General features: G+C 44.8%; 2 protein-coding genes across 2 annotated transcripts in view; both read right to left on the minus strand.

Annotated features, from left to right (window-relative positions):
- LOC111719283 (zinc finger protein 345) overlaps positions 1-20,528 on the minus strand; it is a 369,988-nt gene that overhangs the window by 123,025 nt on the left and 226,435 nt on the right. The window lies entirely within an intron of this gene.
- On the minus strand, positions 4,453-12,561 carry LOC116422202 (zinc finger protein 345-like). The gene is made up of 5 exons (XM_031957688.1): positions 12,432-12,561; positions 11,421-12,184; positions 10,801-10,927; positions 10,409-10,504; positions 4,453-7,465 (listed from the first exon to the last, which is right to left on the minus strand). Exons 2-5 carry the CDS (start codon positions 11,442-11,444, stop codon positions 5,436-5,438), a joined length of 2,277 nt encoding a protein of 758 aa, XP_031813548.1. The 5' UTR covers positions 11,445-12,184; positions 12,432-12,561; the 3' UTR covers positions 4,453-5,435.

A 20,528-nucleotide genomic window follows, 5' to 3' on the forward strand; every position in this document is an offset into this window, starting at 1 on the left:
CAGAGATGTGAGGATCTGGAGAAGGGAGAGTATTTGGCCAATAATCAAGTAGCAGACCTTTTGTTTTCTAATAGAATGAGGGATACCTGGAATAGTTTGTAGGTAGCCATCAAGAAATCAGGGAGCACTTATGAAGCACCTACTGTGTGTCAGGCCTTGAGCTTGGGGGTGGGGACAGAGGTCTAAAAAATGAAACCATCTCTGCTTACATGGAGTTTTGCAAGGAGTACAGAAATGTCTTTGTAAATACAAAGAAAGGAGTAAATACAAATGATTGACAAGGAATTAAATACAAGGGTGGGCACTGGTGTTGGGGGGATCAGGAAAAAATTCCTGCAAAGATGGTGCTTAGAAGAAAGGGGGAGTTTTGCCATGAGGGAGAGGGGCAAAAGTGTGGAGAGTTAGGGGTGAAGAGCAGAGAGAAGGCCAATTTGGGGAGCTTGCAGTATCGGAATTGGGAAGGGAGAAGAGGCTCGGGTTGGGAGGTTTTCTCAGCAAAATGGAATACTCCAAATTTGATTGTAGATGCCACAGTCAGCCTCTGGAGGCCCATGGTCAGTTCTGTACTTGCCTGTAGTGTATGGGATAGACCAGACTGGGGAGAAAGGCAGGGGACCAGGCGGGAGGCAGTGGCAACGAGAGACATTGAGTGCTCATTGTGTGTTGGGCACCAAGAAAGCCCTAGCTCCACCCACCTTGTGAGCAGGGACCCGTCCTAGGGCTTTCATGGTACAAAAGAAGATGAAAGGGGGTGGGGATGAGGCACAGTGAAGCCCTAGAGCCAGCTGGATCGGGATCTGAGGAGGTAGGGGGCACAGTTTGTGGAGATGATGCTCCAGGGGGTCAGTCAGGTGAAAAATGAGCTGGGTGCCCTCTTCTAACTGAGCTAAGGGACAAAGATCAGGACCAAGGTGGTATCTGTGTGCATGGAAAGGATATGAGAAATGTGGAAATGGCAAGATTTGGTGACCGGGGGTGGGAGTGAGGGATAAGGTTAGGGGGGAGGAGGATGGGGAGGAGGGGGATGAGTCGAGGGAAGTACTGGGGATGTGGGGATACACCTGGCAGGTGCATCTTACCTCCCACTGCCACCAGCACTTTGTCAAGAGCATCTCACCATTGCCTGGGATATAGGTGTTTTGACAAATGCTTTCTACAAGAAAAAACAGTTGGGAAGAGGGGTTGGTTGGGGAAACAGAAATCATTTTCCATTTGGAGCATGTTGAAATGCCTCTCAAAATGTCCCCTTTGTAATGTCCAGTAGGCAGTGGTGACCTGGGACCAAAGCTCAAGGGACACTGGGGGAGGAGAGAGAGCTCTGAGAGCCATCTACACAGAAATGGTAACTAAATTCACAGGAACTGAGGGCTTACATGATTGGGAGAGTACAGGAGACGGCCAGGAGAGAACCTGGGGGAACAGCTCAGTTAAGGGGAGACTGAAGAATGGTCAGATCACTAAGTGGCAGTCTGCTAAAGGAGACAGGAGAGCTCAAGGATGGAGGCTGGATCGGGAGAGGGGCCACCTCAGTATCAGAGGAGGAACCAATGGGAGAGGTGACAAACTGGGGTTCTTGAACAGAAGGGGAGATGAAGGGATCACCTCTATCAGAGGTGAAGCTAATGAGAGATAACATTCTGGAGCTTTGAGATAGAAGGGAAGAAGAGGAGGTCACTTCTGTATGTGAGGAGAAGCTAGTGGGAAGTGATGTTCTGGAGTTGATAATTACCATTTTATAATACCATTTGAGATCTGATAGAACTGGATCAACTTTAAAATGTTTCACTGATTCCCTTAATATCCTTGAGCTTTTCTTCTTCCAGATGAATTTTGTTATTTTTTCTAGCTCTATAAAATAATTTTGATAATTTGATTATTGTAGCACTGAAAAGATTAATTTAGGTAGAATTGTAATTTTATATTATATTGGCTCAGCCTACTCATGAGCAGTTAATATTTTTCCAGTTGTTTAGATCTTACTTTATTTGTGTGAAAAAGTGTTTTTAGTTCTATTTACCCAGTTCTTGGGTTTGCCTTGGCAGGTAGACTCCCAAGTAGTTTATATTCAGTTATTTTAAGGGAAATTTCTCTTTCTATCTTTTCTGGTAATATATAGAAATGCTAATGATTTATGTGGATTTATTTTGTATTCTGCAATTTTGCTGAAGTTGTGAATAATTACAAGTAGTTTCGTAGTTAATTCTCTAGGATTTTCGAAGTATAACATGATGTCATTTGCAGAGAATGATAGTTTTGTTTTCTTGTTATCCTTTTAAATTCCTTTAATTTTTTTTCTTATCACTATAGCTAACGTTTCTAGTACAACGTAACAGCTTCTGCTACAGCTCCTTACCTTTGTCCTATGTGCATCTCTGCTTCAGATGTGCTACTTATAAATAATATATTGTAGGATTCTGGTTTTTAATCCATTCTTCTGTGCATTTGTGTTTTATGGATAAGTTCATCCCATTCACAATTATAGTTATGATAACTATATCTCTCTTCATGCAATTTTTGCTTGTTTATTTCCCCTCTTGTTCCTCACTCTTTCCCTCCTCATACTTCTAATCACCACCTTCCCTTTTATATCCTCCCTTTTCTTAGTCCTCCCCTCCTCTTGCACTTTTATGATTCCCCATCCCATTTTACTTTCTTATAGGGTAAGATATATTTTTATATTCAACTGAGTGTGTATGTTATCCCTTTGTTGATAGTAAGGTTTGCTTATCACCTCCTTCAGTCTCCCCCTCCATTATAATAACTCTTTCATGCCTCTTTTAAGTACGATAATTTATCCCCATTGGATTTTCCCCCTTCTTCCAGAGCAATTTTCTTTCTAGTCCTTTTATTTTTTTTTGGGGGGGGTAATCATCTCATCAAAGTTATCCTATCTCTAAATCCTCTATTTACATGTACTTCTAAGTGATGTCATAATAATAAAGTTGAGTTACAAATATTATCTTGCCATGCAGAAATAAAGTTTAATTTTATTGATTTTTTGGTATTTTCTCTCATTTCTTGTTTATATTTTTATGTTTCCCTTGAGTCTTTGACCTTGGAGATCAACATATTTATTCAGTTTTGGTCTTTTCATTACAAATGCTTGAAACTCCTCTATTTTGTTAAATGTCCATTTCCCCTCTAAAAGATTATATTCAATTTTTAAAATTAAAATTAATTTTAAAATTCCAGCACCTTCTCTGATGAGGGCATGTTGTGCTGGCTATTCTGAGCCAGGGTGTCCCAGGTCATCCAATGAGTTCTAAAATTCTTAAGAGAGACTTTGAACATATCCTTGTATCACTTTTTCTGACTATCTTGTGAGCTCTTGTCCTTTTTTTTTTTAACAGTCTTTTTGGAAAGCCTCCATTGGACATTCGAAACATGATCGCCCAGTGGATCTGTGCTCTCTGGGGGACAGCTGGAATGCTGGGCAGTTTATTTGAAGAAAGAACCTGTGTCGAGTACCTTCTCCTGCTGGGAGATTTTTAGAATATTCCTCAGACAATTCAAATAGAAGCGGTTCTGGTTCCTGGCCTGGCGGTGGTAGACTGTCTGGGTTTCACAGGCATACAAACATGAGGTCAGGACAACAGCTCTGTGGACCTTCAGTCTGGTGGTCAGTCTAATGTAGAGGACTTGGACAGAGGCCAAGCCGCGAGTCCAGCTTAGATCTAACAATTCTCCTGTTCTATCAGGGTTCAGCAGGTTCTTCATGGTCCCCGCCCATGACGTGCAAAGCCATCAAGGAAGTGAGGCAGAGGGGCTGGCGTGATTCCCACAGAACAATTTTTTTGCTTGTTTGTTTGTTTTATTTTTTATTTCATGCTCTGTATAAAGCTGAGCTAGCTGTGGAATAAATGGAGCGGTTCTCCATCTTCTGCCTGATCAGTCTGCCCCGGGGCTAAACTTCTAAATCAGTTTGGTTAATTCATCTGCAACAGTCCAATATCTGTCGTCTCTCACACTTTCCTCCAGAGCCTCCCCAAAACTGAGCTGGTTCTGGTAATATGGGTACCAACCTCATTGTCAAAGTGGACATCCCTGGAAAGTGTCCTGCCAAAGGAGGTGAACTGATCCCCAGCATTCAGAACACCAGAGGCTGTAACTGGTGGTTCCACATGGGGATGGGGTGGAGCACCGGGAAGCCCTCCAGTTTCTTAATGTGAAAGCTGCCAAGTCTAATGAAATCCTGCCTGTAGGTCTACAATGTCTGAATTGTTCCTTTTAGGCTGCTTGCAGGGCTTTCTCCTTGATCTGTGAGGTCTGCAATCTGGATCGATGTTCCTTGAGTTTTCATTTGGGGATCTCATTCAGATGGTCGGTGGATGGTTTCAATTTGTATTTTGCCCTCGGATTCTAATAAAGAAGGAAAGTTTTCCTTGATATTTTCTTGAAAAATGTCCAGGTTTTTTTTTCCCCATCATGACTTTTAGATAGATCAATAATTTTTATTTTCTTTCTCCTGGTTCTATTTTCTAGGTCAGTTGTCTTTCCAATAAGAAAATTTACATTTTTTTCTACCATTTCCCTACAGCTCTGCTGGTGCTCCCCTTGGCTCTAGAAGTGTGCCCAAGACCAATGCTCCCCTTGGTTCTGGAAGTATGCCCAAAACCACAGGTCCCCTTGACTCTGCTGGTGCTCCTCTTGGCTCTAGAAGTGTGCCCAAGACCCCCACTCCCTTTGGTTCTAGAAGTGCGCCAAAGCCTTCGCTACTTTTGGCTCTAGAAGTGTGCCCAAGACCCTCGCTCCCCTTGACTCTAGAGCTGTGCCCCAAACCTCCATTCCCCTTGGCTCTGCTGGTGCTTTCCTTGGCTTTAGAATTGTTGACAAGAACATTGATCCCCTTGGTTTTGCTGGTGCTTCCCTTGGCTCCAGAAGTGTGCCCAAGACCCCCAACCCTTTACAGCCCAAAGCAACCATGCCAGTCTCTATGTTGGCCGTCACAATGTTTTTTTTTCCTCTAGCACAAATTGACCATTAACTCTGGAAGAAAGTCTTTCCTCAATCATTACCTTAATAAGGTTTCTCACTGTCATGCATTCCTCAAAGTTGAGTAAGTCCTATTAAAATTCAGGCCAAGATTCAATTAATCAACAAGAATTTATTATTGTTATTGGTAGTTCTGATAAGTGACATGTACATGGTGCTTTTAAGGTTAGTTAAGGACTTTACAGAGAGTTATCTTATTTGAACCTTATCACAAGACTGAGAGGTTGGTGGTGGTAATATCCTCATTTACAGTGAGAAAATTGAGGCTGAGGGAGATGAATGACTTGCCTAGTGTTCACATGATAGCTGGGAAAGTTCTGAGGCCAGATTTGAATTCAGATTTTCCCGATTCCAGTTCCAGGGGTCTCTCCACTATGTTACCTGACTGGTTCCATCCAGCACCTATTACTTCTTCCATTCATTACACTCAGTTAACCTCCAGGTTACAGGTTTTGATTTCTATTAAGAGCTCTGGGCATTTTGGAAGCCTTCTCACATTTGTTATATTCATTAGGTTTATCCCTAGTATGACTTTTATTATGTCGAACCAGCTGTGAATATTGGCGGAAGGCCTTCTCGCATTCAAAACACTTATAGGGCTTCTCTCTAGTATGAATTCTCTCATGTCGGGTAAGTTGTGCACTTTGGGGGAAGGACTTCCCACATTCACTGCATTCAAAAGGTTTTTTCCCAGTGTGTATCATCTGATGGCGAGTAAGGTGAGAGCTATGGCGGAAGGTCTTTCCGCATTCATGACAATTATAAGGTTTTTCTCCAGTGTGGATTCTCTGATGTTCACTGAGCCCCGTGCTCAGGCGGAAAAACTTGCCACATTCCAGGCATTTATAGGGCTTCTCTCCACTGTGAATCGTCTGGTGTACAGTGAGCTGTGTGTTCTGGCGGAAGGTCTTCCCACATTCATCACATTTGTAGGGTTTCTCTCCACTATGAATTTTCTGGTGTACCGTAAGTTGGGTGCTCTGGCGGAAGGTCTTCCCGCATTCATTGCACTCATAAGGTTTCTCTCCAGTGTGAATCCTCTGGTGCAGGGTAAGCTGTATGCTCTGCCTAAAGGACTTGCCACACTCCTTACATTCATATGGTTTCTCTCCAGTGTGAATCCTCTGGTGTAGAGTAAGTTGGGAGCTGTGGCCAAAGGCCTTTCCACACTCAGAACATTCGTAAGGTTTCTCCCCAGTGTGAATTCTCTGATGTTCACTGAGTCTTGTGCCTAAACGGAAGGCCTTTCCACACTCATTACATTTATAAGGTTTCTCTCCAGTGTGAATTCTCTGATGCTCACTAAGGCTTGTGCCCAGGCGGAAGGACTTCCCACATTCATTACATTCATATGGTTTCTCCCCAGTGTGAATCCTCTGGTGTGTGGTAAGCTGTATACTCTGGCGGAAGACCTTCCCACACTCATTACACTCATAAGGTTTCTCTCCAGTGTGAATTGTCTGATGTGCAGTAAGTTGTGTACTTTGTCGGAAGGCCTTCCCACAAACTTTACATTCATATGGTTTCTCTCCAGTGTGGATTCTTTGATGCTGGGTAAGCTGTGACCCATGGCGGAAGGCCTTTCCACAGTCACTACATTTATAAGGTCTATCTCCAGTATGAATTCTCTGGTGTTGTGTAAGGTGTGAACTATGTCGGAAGGTCTTTCCACATTCATTACATTCATAAGGTTTTTCTCCAGTATGAATTCTCTGGTGTTGAGTGAGATGGGATCCGTGACGGAAGGCTTTCCCACATTCGTTACATTTATAAGGTTTCTCTCCAGTGTGAATTTTCTGATGTTCCACAAGCCCCGTGCTCAAGCGAAAGACTTTAGAGCATTCATTACATTTAAAAGGTTTTTCTCCAGTATGAATTGATTGATGTTGAATAAGGTGTCCTTGCTGATAGAAGGCCTTCCCACATTGACCACACTCATAGGGTCTCTCTCCAGTATGACTTCTCTTATGCTGAATAAGACACATCTTCTGAACGAAGCCTTTCCCACATTCATTACACACAAAAGGTTTCTCTCCAGTTTTCTCATTTTCATTGTAGTCCGAATTGTTACTGAAGGATTCCTCACAAACTTTAAATTTAGAAAATGTCTTCTTTGGGCATATTTTATTACACTTTCTTAGGTCTGAATATATTTTGAGGCTCTTTCTATGTATATCATGTTTATGGAGACTCTTTCCCCTTGATTCTCTTTGTTGTGGTAAATGAACTGGTTCTGGATTCAACTTGTTATACTTATGGTTTCTCACTTTACCGGAACTTTTCCTTGGGGTGCTGGGTTTTTGTCTAGAAGGCTTCTTCTTTTGCTGTTTCAATAACCTGGTATTAATTGACTGGTTTTCTCCCAATCTGGAGAGAGTGGGGCTATTCTTGGTGAGTCTTTCCTGGGATGATTCTTGTCCAGAAAGACCCTGTTGTGGAGGTGATTCCTTGGTTTCAGACCTAGGTTCCCAATCTGAAAAAACAAAACAAAACAAAACAAAACAAATATATATATAACCTTTTCTTCAGCCAGTTTTTCATGTAGTCTCCTATATTCTGTCTCTTCCATCAATAACTAACAATTTTTACATGAAAGAACGTCACTTCTAAGAAGTCAAATTGAGTCAGCAAGTGACATGAATTAGCAGAACAGGAAGGTCATTAATGTATTTTAAGGGTTACCAATTAAGGATTCATTTATATCCAAAAGTTATAGTGAAAATATGAGTCATGGAGTAAAGAACAAGACCTTTCTTTAAGATATACATATAGATAGACACATAAATAGATAGGCAGACAGACATAGATATATAGAGACAGACAGAACTGTAACCTGAATGAAATAGAACACCAATGAAAACTATGTGGCCTTGACTCTAAAGGCATCATGAATGAAGCATGGGAGAAGGGACAACTGATGACCAATCAGTCCAGGAAGGAGAAAAGGGGCACAGGCATATAGATTTTTGCCATGATGACAACTCCCCCGACTAGTACAGGCTGGCCCCTTCTCTGCCATGTCACTGAGGGGCTAAGGATCCCACATACTATGTGTCAGAGGCAGAGCTTGACTCCAAGTCGTCCTGGTTCTCAGTGCACCATGTCGCACCACCTCTATGACCAGGAGGCCATATTTAGGAAGACGAGGTCTTCTTTGGAAGTCCTGTTGGCGTCTCAGACTCCTTCTACTTCCTGCCTCTTCTTCCCAACCTTCACACAAGCCTTCTCTAAAACAGGCAGCCTTCCCTACTGTCTCTGGTCCCTTTTGGGATGTGAGCTGAGCCTCCCAGGGTGTCCCAGATCATAGCTTCACTTGAGACTTGACCTCCACAGAAGATCTTGAACATTTGCACCATTTCTCTCTCTCCAGTCCTCCCTCTAACCAGTGAAACAGCTTGGAATCGCTGCTGCTTCCAGTAATTCGGCATCACCAGCTGCCAGCTTCCCTACTCCCATCCATCTCAGCCCATGGCCCTCAGTGTCAAACTGCCTGCTCAGCAATGAGAAAACTTCTTTTCCCTGTCATCCTCTTCCCTTATGTTTCCAGCTTCAGGCACTCAGAGACCTAGGCCCTCTGGACAACGCTTCCCTTTCTACCTTTTCCAGTACCCCCAACTTACTGGTCAAGGTGGGGGAGTCAGAAGCCTATGTGCTCCCCAGGGCCACTTCCAGATTCTTCCTCCACTAAAGGAGGGCATCACTGGGCAGCCTCTACTATTTTGAGATTCATTGCCTTGCAGAAAATAGTAAGTCATTCCCAGATGATCAAAGAGACTTGTTTTAACTGTGTGCAATATTCCCCTGTCTGCTCACTTCCCTTTGCATCCATCTGTCTTAAGACTTTGCCCTTTTCAGCAACGCAATGATTCAAGGTAGTTTCAAAAGCTTAATCTCCAGTGTATTGAGTCAAAAATCCCCAGGCTCCCTGTGACCTCCAAACCACTGAGCCTTTCACAGCCTGCCCCTCTTCTGCCTCCTTATCCCCTACTCTGCAACCCTGGGCTCCTGACCGTCCTCGGCATTCTCGGAGAACGCCCTGGGATGCTCTCACTCACCTCCATCTCCTAGCTCCCCTGGCTTCCGACAAATTCTAATTAAAATCGCGTCTTCTATAAGACGTCTGTCTGGATCTTCCTTAATTCCCACGATCATTTTCTACTTCTCTCAGACACAGTCCATACAAAGATGTTTTAAAATTGTCTCCCCCAAAAGACTGGAAGCTCCTTAAGGGCTTTTGCCTTCTTAGTTTCCCAACACTTAATCCAGAGTCTAGCAGGTATGGGCCCTTCTGCTTTACTGACTACAAAGCGATCTTTACAAAAATAAATGCAGACCTAAAGAAAACTGAAGAGATATTTATTGCTTTATGCTCTGCCAATATATTAAAAATGACAATATCACATTAATTATTCAGAGTCCTGTTATTTAAATGATTAAAATATGCTTTTATACAACTGAAAAGATAACAAATTCATCCAGATAAATAAAAGATGAAGAATCTCAAGAGAAATGCCATCCACAAAAAGGCGGGGGGGGGGGGAGAAGGGGGGTTGGGAGGGAGGAGAGAAGAGGGCCAACAATACTAGATCTCAAACCAAAATACTGTATAATCATCATCAGTCTTATTTAGTATTGATGAAATAGAGACAAGTTGAAGCAACGAACAGTCACCCGGACTGATAAATCCCCAAACCGTTACCCTCAGGGTGACGTTCGCTCTCCAGCAAAAAAGGTTACAAAAAATGGGAAGCAGTCCTGCAGAAATTAAATCTAAATCGAAGGTTCACACACCACATCACAACTGCAGATGGGTTCTCGACAAAACAAATTACAGGGACAGGAAAAGAGAGTTTTTGACCAAACAAGGGAGAGAAAACAACAAAGAGTAAAACGGACAATTACATAAAACTGAAAAGCTCAGGGATCATCAAAATCGATGCAGCTAAAATGAGAAGAAAAAAGTTAACTCAAAACAAAAATCTTGACAAGTCGGTCTGATTAAGCTCCTATAGCCAACATGGAGAGCAAACACTGAAAGAGAAGAGGAGCATTCCCCCCAAAACAAGCAAACAGTGGGAAGAAACCCAAACTACCCACAATCACAGGAAAAATCCTTATTTTAAAACAAAAATAAATGAAAATGACTCGGCTGCCGGCCTGGAGGTCAGCGGAGCACTCACAGGCAGCCTGGACTGGGGGGACCAATGACGTCATCAGCCCCCCAGTGCCAGCCGGGAGGAGGGGGCCCAGGATGGGGCTTTGGGGTCAGTCGCAGCCCCGGGGAACCAAATCAGAGACAGCGGTGAAGGCGCTCAGGGGAAGGAGCAGAACCATTCTGCCAGGGGTCATGCCCCATCCCCCTAGCCAGATCTGTGGCTAGAGAGGGGCCTCCTGCTGCCCAGGGCACCTCACTCACCTGCCCAGCTGCTTCCTGGGACATCTCCCTCCGGCCCCCAGGGGGCTTCCCCTCTCTCCAGCTGCTCTATCACATCTGCCTCGGGAAGGGCCAGCCCTGCTGGGAGAAGGGGAATAGGGGCTCAGGGCCTTGGCCACGCCAGAGGGGAGGGGGGACTCACTGGAGCCTTGCGGGGTGTGGGGCTCTGGGCAGGGAGTTTGGGGGAGGGGTCTGTTGGAGTCTAGTGGGGGTGGCTCTGGGCGGGGGTTTGGGGAGGGGACCACGGGGATGCTGCCGGGCCAGGGCTACAAGCAAGGTCCTTTCTTCCGGCTGAGCCTGGCCCCAGAGATGCCGGCCCTCCCCAAGCTGGGCATTGGCTCTGGAAGGAGGCCGAGGGGCAGCGGGGCCCTCACCCAGGCAGACCAGGTTCCGGTAGTTCTCCAGCATCACTTGGCGGTAGAGCTCCTTCTGAGAGGGGTCCAGGCGCCCCCACTCCTCCGGGGTGAAGGTCACAGCCACGTCTCTGAAGGTCACTGACCCCTAAAACACCAAAGGCTGGTCTTGAGCTGGAGACCATCTTTCTGCCCCCCCCCCAAGCTCCATCACCGGGGACAAGGGGCAGGGGGACAGGACACTGAACTGCGGCCCCCCCTGGGAAAAGGGACTGCGTGGCAGACCTTGCCTCACCTCCAAGCAGCTGCGCTGCCCCAGGGACTCTGGGCAAGGTGGAGGGGCTGGGAGCTCAGGCCTGCCCGCGTGCCCCTCACCCAGGGAAACCTTCACCCCCCAGACTGAGGGGCAGCTCTCAAATGGCACCCCTGGCAGCGCCTCCCAGAGAGCAACCCTGGCGGCGCCCCCTGGCAGCACCCCCTGGCAGCTCCTCCTGGCAGTGCCCCCCACAGCGCCCCCTGGCAGCTCCCCTCCTGGCAGTGCCCCCACAGCGCCCCCCTGGCAGCTCCCCTCCTGGCAGTGCCCCCACAGCGCCCCCTGGCAGCGCTCCATGCAGCGCCACAGGACGACAGCCATGACTCACCAGGGTCTGCAGCACGGGCGCCATGGCCGGCCGGCCTCCTCCTCTGGGGCCAGAGCAGAGCTGAGAAGGTAAAGGAGCCGTGACAAAGGCAGTACCATGTGCCCCCCCCCCCAGGCAAACGCGGGACACGCCTCTGGGCTCTGTGGGTGCCAGGGACGTGGGGGAACGGCTGGGGGGGGATGGGAGGTGCCCAGGGAGAGGGGGCTGGCCCTGGATGTCGGCGGGGATTGGGGTCAGAAGGCACTGGGGAGCCCAAGTGGGTAGAGGAAGGGGGCAGTGATTGAGGACCAGATAAAAGGCGGCTGGCACTGCGGGTCCGACAGGGCATCAGGGAGCCACGGCAGGAAGAAGCGGGGGCAGTGTGGGACGCCCAGAGAGAAGGGCGCTGGCGCTGGAGGCCTGATGGGGCTGGGGTCTATCCCAAGCCACTGCAGAGCCACGGCAGGAAGAAGAGGGGGCAGTGACTGATGACCGGATAAACGGAGGCCTGTGCTGGAGGTCTATGGGGCAAGGGTCTCTCCTAAGGCACTGGGGAGCCACAGCAGGTGGGGGAGCAGGGCCCCTAGTAACTCTCGCACACAACCTGCCTCGGGGCGGTCTGTAGCGCACCTCCTCGCCCAGCGAGCCCATTGGCCGGCCCAGGGCCATGGGAGCCAATCAGCGGTGTCGCTGCTCCTCGGACCCTCCTAGTCTTTGTTCCTTTTGCTCCGCACCTGCTCTCCCATGAGGAGGGGCGGGGAAGCAGCAAAGTCTTTGATTGGCTCCTAGGGCATAGGAATCAGCCAATGGAAAAGCTTTGTAGCCGAAGGATGGGCTAAGGGCGGCGCTAGAGGTGGTGCTAGGCACCGGACTGCGCAGGCGCAGCTGCCTCCGGGCCGGCAATTCTCTAAGTCCCCCCCACGCCACGCCCACTTTTCCTCTTTGTTGGTCTGGAGAACAGGTGCCGGGCGCCCGGAACCAACCCGGGTTTCCCGTCTGCTTGGTTCCGGCCCCGGGCCCGGCTCCACTTACCCCGGAAGGTTCGAGCCTTGGAGACGGCTGCGGCCGAAACAGAACCGAAGCTGACAGGCTGGACGAGGATGGGTACTGCCAGTTAAGGGGCGGAAGTGCCGTTGCCATGGAGACCTGCCCGGAAACCCGCCCGTAGCCTCCACGCCCTCCCTTCTGGGAAACGTAGTTCTTGCCTCGATGCATTGAATCCTACTGCTTCTTGTCTCTGCCGCGGGGACGGACTGGAAATGAGCTCCTCCTGGCTGAGACCCTACCCCGCTTCCGCCCCGGTCTTGGGCCTGCAAGTTATAAATAAATGTGCCCTCCATGTGAACTGGATATTGGAAAGTCTCTCCTCTAGGGCAGATCGCAGCCCATTCAGGGGTCGTCCGGGTCGCCGCCGGTCTCTCTTGGCCCGTCCCTTCTTGTTCCCTCCCTCTTCCCTTATGTTTCGGCCACGCACCGTCCTCTCCTTCTTGTTTGTGTCCCCGGCGCTTCGCACAGGGCCTGGCACAGTACATGCTCGATGAGTGACTCCTGCGCCCAGGCCCCTGGCTGGAATATCTGGCTTGGAAGATGGAAGCGGCGTGAGAGCGCGAAGGGCCCATCATCATTTCTCAAAGGAAGCCCTGGCCAGCCCCTGGTCCTTAGGAACAAACAGCAGCACCCAGAGTACCGTCCCCTCAAGTGACTGTCCCGTGGCTTCGGGCAATGACTGGCTTAGTCTGGGTCCCGTGGGGAACTAACCGCGGTCCAAGGCTGCCAGAGCCCCCAAGGGAAAGATCCCCACAGCAGGAAGGCCCTGATGGCCGCCGGCCCGGGGGCGGACAAGCCGGGGGTCCTGCCGGGCGGCCCGGGGGCGGACAAGCCGGGGGTCCTGCCGGGCGGCCCGGGGGCGGACAAGCCGGGGGTCCTGCCGGGCGGCCCGGGGGCGGACAAGCCGGGGGTCCTGCCGGGCGGCCCGGGTGGGAGACCACGGCTAATGGGCATGTCCCGGGAAAGCCGAAGGCGTCTGCCCCGCGTCTCTTAAGGGACCACGTGTGAAACGCGGCTGGATTCCTCCCGCCGGAGGAGCCTCGGTGCATTTGAGGGGGCTGGTGCCGCTTCCGCTGTTGGCAGACGCCGCTTTGTCCGCCGTTCGCATCCCTGCTAGGGCTACGCTGTATCTCGTAGGTCTAGCCCCGACACTACCGTGGCACTAGCTAGCTGGGCGAGACCACTAGGCGGCGCTGCAGCGGACGGAAAACCGCGTGGGAATCTCAGATTCTTCCTATGAGACCCCGACAAGGCTTCATCTTGTAGGAAATGGGGATAAAGTGAAGAACTTCCAGAAATGTTTAAATTCCTTTTCTCTATTTGAATTTTTCCTTATTTCTAAGTCTCTGTGACCTGCAGAAGTATGTTGTGTATTAGCCAATATTTGCTAAAGCTTCAGATATATTTACTTAACCTGAACTGGTGACATTTATCACTATTCAGTTCATCAGTATTTAGACTAGTAGTTGAATCTTGTTAGTTTAGTAATCTACATTTTGAAGGTCTGTTGGCACGCATGGCTAACGTTCAATTAAGGGGAGAAGGCGCCTATTTTCTTAATGCTCCCCAACCTATGATGGAATCCTTTGGAGCCAAACCTATAAAAACTGTAAATCGTTCCGAAATCTTTAGCCCTTCTACCGTGAGCTTTCTCTCTTTCCCTCCTCACGGTGGAATTGCTCATTCTCATGAGAATTTATTAATAAACAACAACTCTTCTGCTTTTTACTTGGAGAAGTCTCTGAGTAGTCATTTTGGGTAAGGGGCTTCTAGATCCCTCACAATCTAAAGCGCTTCAGTCTCTTTGCTAAAAATAAATAAATAAATAAATAAAACCCCAGCCCCAGCGCGCTGTAGTCCCGGGCACGAGAAGGCTCGCGGGACTAGAGGAAGCAGGACGGCTCCATGAGCTGGCCATGCTCTGTTGCTCTTGACGGGCATGTCGTCGCTGTGGTGGCCTCTGAGGTGACGCGTGTCTGTTGCATGCACCGTTAATGGGCACTGGTTTATTCTAATGTCAACTGTGCCAGAGGAGGATGGCCTGGAAGGCTAGGAAAGTCACGACCTCACAGCACCGATATTTGTGTGTGAGTTGGGGACCTGTTCCAGCTAATCCTTGCAAGGGACTGCAGTTTTGTCCCGGGGAGGGATGTGCCCAGCGCCCCCGGCCCCTGAGGGTAAGACTCGCCGCTCAGGTGTGGTGAGCTGTGCCCAGGCCTGGGAGAGGAGCAAGGGCTCCTCTTCTTTAGACAGTTTCTTCCCGCGGTTTGAGCGCTTGAGAACAGAGAGGGATGGCGCCAGCCTTCCTTGGGGTTGCTGAAGGGAGCACAAGATTCTGGGAAGAAGCCGACAAGAGAGGAGCCTATCATGTCTCTACCGCTACCTTGCTACACTAGAGACTTTGGCAAACGTCCCCCCGGGATGAGATCTGGAGCTCTCTGTCTCTTGGCTGAACTGAGTTACCTCACTTCCAATGGGCGAGTTCCTTCATTCCGTACTGTCTGGTATATAATCTATGTATCCTTTCTCTGACTTCTGTTTTGTTATAGACTTGGACAAATAGGATTTCTTAGCTACTTCCTACATATATTCATTATGGAATTGGCATTTGGAGACATTAGAGTAAAGCTTTGGAGACAAAGCTCGGAGCACCGCTCCTCCAATTAATGAAGCAATGACCAGAAGCTGGATTGAAAAGCAATAATCATTTTTACACCTGATGAAACAGAGTGAAGGAGCTCTAATGTTATAAGTAACAACAACTAGAGCCCTCTACTGCAAAGAAGAGGGATATATCTTCTCAGCTTTGGGGAGGTCACTATTCTGATCATTATAATTTTGCATCAGTTTAAATTATTTTGTTTTGCTTTCCATTTATCTTCTTGTCCTTGTTTTCCAGGCTCTTCCTTCTCTTTGACACCAATTCATACATTTTCCTTTTTTTCCCCCTCTGCATTCATTACGTTGCTTCTCACAGGACAATAGCGGCCAGTTACATTTCTGCACAATTTGTTTAGCAGATCTTCTTCAGTCATACGCATGTTTTCTCCGATTCTGAACTTCCTTCTTACAACCTAGGTGTTAGCTTTGACTCCTCACTCTTAACCCCTCCTATGCAATCTGTTGCCAAGTTCTGTCAATTTTATCTTTTTAATATCTTATAAATGTTCCTTTCCCTTCTCTGATATCGCAGTTACTCTGGTGCAAGCCCCCATCACCTTGTGCCTGAACAATAGCCGCACTCCTGGTTGGTTTTCCCACCCCATCTCTGCCTGGTCTGGTCTGTTCTCCACTCAGTTGTCTAACCAAGCACCTATCACCATCTTCCCAATTCAATAAACTCCACTTTTTCCTCCATTGATCTGCAGGATCAAATATAAAATTCTCTGGTGTTCAAGCCCTTCAAAAGCTGGTCTCCTACTTTTCTAGTCTTTGTATACCTTACTTCCTTCATGTACTTTTCAATTCAGATAGCACAGGTAGAACATGTGGTTCCATCTCTTACTCTTGAGCATTTTTACCGGTTGTCTCCTTATCCATGGAATTCACCTTTTTGGAAAGATGATGAGACTTCCTTCAAGTCTCATCTAAAACCTCTCCTTCAAGAAGCCTCACTGATAGCCTATAATGCTAGTGCTGATTATCTGTACTTTGTTCTATTGAATTCCTATTTGTATATACTTGTTTTCATGTTGTCTCCCTCATTAGACTGAGTTTCTCGAGAACCAGTAATGTCTTTTGTCTTTCTTCACATCTTTTAAAAAATTCTAATTTGCACAGTGTCTGGTACAATTTAGGTATTGAATAAATGCTTATTTGCTGTTTCCAGTTAGCCAACAATTAAAAATGAAAATTTCCAATTCTTTGCTATCATATGTGCTATTTTATTTTATAGTTCACGTGAGACCTTTCTGTCACTAGGTTAGCCAATAATGGAATCCCTGAGTCAAAGGGTATAGATGTGTCGTTTTCTTTATAAAATTCCAGATTGTTCTCCAGAATGGTTGGGCCAATTCTAGCTAGTGTGCCTGTTTCTCCACAGCTCCTTCAGTATTAGTTATTCCCTTTTTTTCATCTTCAAGTTCTATTTCCCTTTAATTTCTTCCTTTTTCATTATTTCTCTCATCATTCTTAATCTTTTCTTCCTCAATTTTTTTTAGTCTAGCTTTCAAAAGCATCCCAGTGCTAGTTGAATTGTTAAAGGATTAAATATATAAATTTTATTGTTTTGCAATTTTATCATATTTGCATAGTCTAGCTATGAGCACTGAAAATCCCTCTAGTTCCATAAATTGTTATTTCTTTCTCTATGACTATTTTATAATTGTATTTATATAGTTATTGAGTGTGCTTTGGTATAAGAATTCCAAAATATTTTATTCATCTTGTGTTTTTGAGATTTCCCTCTTTATTTCTATCTCCTTGATATTACTATAATTAATTTATTGCGGGGATTGCAATTTTACTAAAGCTCTTGTTTCAATTAATTTCATTGCTGATTCCTTAGGATTTTTTAAATAAACAATTTCCATTAGCAAATTAGGATCATTGTTTCTCCCATGTTGAACTTTATGCTTTTCTTTTATCTTGTTGCTCTTACTAGCATTTGACAACTAGAATATTGTCAAATTATAGCTGAAAAAAGAGATATCCTTGTTTATTCCTGTATTGAGAAAACTTTTAGGTTTCTCCAGTGCATTTAATACTAGTTTTTAGTTTAATTGAGATCTTATTATGTGAAAATATATTCTGCTATTCCTCCTATACATTGTAGGGTTTCTATTAAAAGTACTGAAAAAAAAAATGTAAGTATTAAGTAGTTTATATTCAATGAGGAAGCTAGGTGGTGTGGTGGATAGTGAAGTGAGCCTGGAGTCATTCCTCTTTGTGGCCTCAGACACTTACTAGCTGTGTGGGAAATCACTTAATTCTGTTTGCTCCACTTTGCTCATCTGTAAAATAAAGTGGAGGAAATAGCAAACCCTTCCAGTATTTCTGTAAAGAAAACCCTAAATGGGTCTCACTCAGAGAGTGAGACACAATTGAAAAATGAATCAATGCCAACATTTTATGGTCTTTTCTATAAATCTGTTGTGAATTTTATGTAGCCACTTAAAACCTTTTCTCTGTTTCTGAATGAAGAACCTTATGAATTCAAAAGTTCAGTCTTCCTTTCTCATGAATGCCAAAAAATTTAGTCATTACTGATCTCTTTTAATTGAAAGAAAAACTCTGAGCTGAAATAATTTGGACCCATTCTATATTACAACCAGTATTAGAATCACATCAAAATTCAGTATGTAAGACTCCAGAGCTGTGAACTATAGATTCTAAGTTCACTTGCTTACCGACAGGAAGTTAACTAAAGACCTACCCCCATCCCCATCCTTGCTTTGCCTTGTGATGATGATTGAGCCTAATTTGGCAAAAGTGTCTACATGGAAAGTCCCCCAGAATAGTTTTGTGCCTCCACAAAAATCACTTGTCTAATAGGAGCAGATGACCATCTTATAGCCACTTAGGTCACTGACTGTGATAGCCTGTACCATTTCCTCCTGCCCAAATTAAGGCGAGACCTGTTTATCTTATATGGAGATATTCTTTGCTTCACCCAACTTGTGATCCTGCTGACATATTGCCTAGTTTAGCTCATGCATCCCATATCAATTAATGGAATTATTCTTTGATATAGTTGTTCTTGAATGACTGGACATCTAGCCCTAGAAAAATAGGGCCCTGAAAAGAGTGATAATTTGGTTTCCTCATTACCTACTCTGATTCCTTTAATCTCTTTTTTTTCTCTTATTGCCAAAGCTAGCATTTCTAATACAATATTGAATAATAATGGTAATAGTGGGCAACCTTGTTTCACCCCTATCTTATTAGGAATGGTTTCAGTTTATCCCCATTACATATGATACTTGCTGATTGTTTTAAATAGATGCTACAGATTGTTTCAAGGATAAGTCCATTTATTCCTATACTTTCTAGTGTTTTTAATAGGAATGGCTGTTGGATTTTATCAAATGGTTTTTCTGCATCTATTAAGATAATCATATGGTTTTTGTTAATTTGGTTATTGATATAGTCAATTATGCTAATAGTTTTCCTAATATTGAAGCAGCCCTGCATTCCTGGTATAAATCCTACTTGGTCATGGTGTATTATCCTGGGGATGATTTTCTATAAGCATTTTGCTAATATTTTATTTAAGATTTTTGCATCATCTCATGAGGGAGATTGGTCTATCATTTTCTTTCTCTGTTTTCATCTTACTGGTTTAGGTATCAATACCATGACTTTGTTATTTATTCCTTTCAAGGAATTAGGTAGGAGTCCTTCATTCCCTATTTTTGTCTAATAGTTTATATAGTATTGGAGTTAATTGTTCTTTAAATGTTTGGGAGAATTCACATATAAATCCATCTGGTCCTGGGGATTTTTTTCTTAGGGAATTGATTAATAGCTTCTTCTATTTTTTTTTTCTAAAATGGGAGTATTTAAGTAATTTATTTCCTCTTCTGTTCATCTGGGCAATCTCTACTTTTGTAGGTATTCCTCCATTTCGCTTAGGTTATTAAATTTATTGGCATAAAGTTGGGCAAAATACATTCTAATTATTGCTCTAATTTCCTCTTCATTTTAAAGTTCTCCCTTTTCATTTTTGAGACTAACAATCTGATTTTCCTCTTTCTTTTTTCTAATCAAATTAACTAAAGATTTATTTATTTTGTTGTTTTTTTCATAAAACCAACTCAGTTTTATTTATTAATTCAATAGTTTTTTTATTTTCAGTTTTATTAATCTTTCCTTTTTAGAATTCCAAGTTTGGTATTTAATTGGAAGTTTTTAATTTGTTTTTTTCCTAGCTTTTTTACTTGCAAGCCCAATTCATTGATCTTCTCTTTCTCTATTTTATGCAAGTAAGCATCTAGAGATATATAATTTCCCATTATAAAATAAAATTAGGCTGCATCCTACATACTTTGGTATGTTGTCTCATTATTGTCATTCTCTTGGATGAAATTATTGATTGTGTCTATAATTTGCTGTTTCACCCATTCATTCTTTAGGATGAGATAGAGTTTTCCAATTACTTTTTGGTCTATTTTCCCCTGGTTTTTTATTGAATGTAGTTTTGATTGCATCATGATCTGAAAAGGATGCCTTTACTATTTCTGCCTTTCTGCATTTGAATTTGAGGTCTTTATGTCCTATTATATGGTCAATTTTTGTATAGGTTCCATGAACTGCTGAGAAGAAAGTGTACTCTTTTCTGTCTCCATTCAGTTTTCTCCAAAGATCTATCATATCTAATTTTTCTAGTACTCTATTTACCTCTTTAATCTCTTTTTTTTTCATTTTGTGGTTTGATTTTTCTACTTCTGAGAGGGCAAGGTTGAAATCTCCCACTATTATAGTTTTGCTGTCCATTTCTTTTTGCAGCTCTCTTAATTTCTCCTTTAATAATTTAGATGCTATACCACTTGGTGCGTATTTGTTTAATATTGATATTGCTACATTATCTATGCCACCCTTTAGCTATATAGTGCCCTTCCTTATCTCTTTTAATCAGATCAATTTTTGCTTTGCTTGATCTGAGATCAGAATGGCTACCCCTGCTTTTTTTTTACTTCACCTGAAACATAATAGATTTTGCACTGATAATTCTTTTAAAAATTTTCAGTAGTTTGTTATTTTTTCAAAGATAGTTTTCAACATTCACTTTTGTAAAACTTTGTGTTCCGAATTTTTCTCCCTTTCTCCCTCACCTCCTCCCTCCCCCAAACAGCAATAATCAAATATGGATGAAATGTGGGCAATTCTTTTAATCTTACTTCCACATTTGTCGTGTTGTGCAGGAAAACGTTCTAGGCAGGGGGCTCTGGCGATCTCGGGCTCACAGAACTCATGGGGCGAGTAGGAGGAATAAGGCCGGAGGCCAAATTTTCTCTCTGATCCTGTGGGTCATAGGGAGCCACTGGGACTCATTGAATGGGGGAAAGAGGGCCGCGTGGCCAGATCTATGCTTGAAGCAGACGAAGTTGAAGTTCAGTGAAGAGAGGATGGGGAGGGGTGAGC

Source organism: Sarcophilus harrisii, chromosome 1 (assembly GCF_902635505.1).
Source record: "Sarcophilus harrisii chromosome 1, mSarHar1.11, whole genome shotgun sequence".
NCBI classification, from domain to species: Eukaryota; Metazoa; Chordata; class Mammalia; order Dasyuromorphia; family Dasyuridae; genus Sarcophilus; species Sarcophilus harrisii.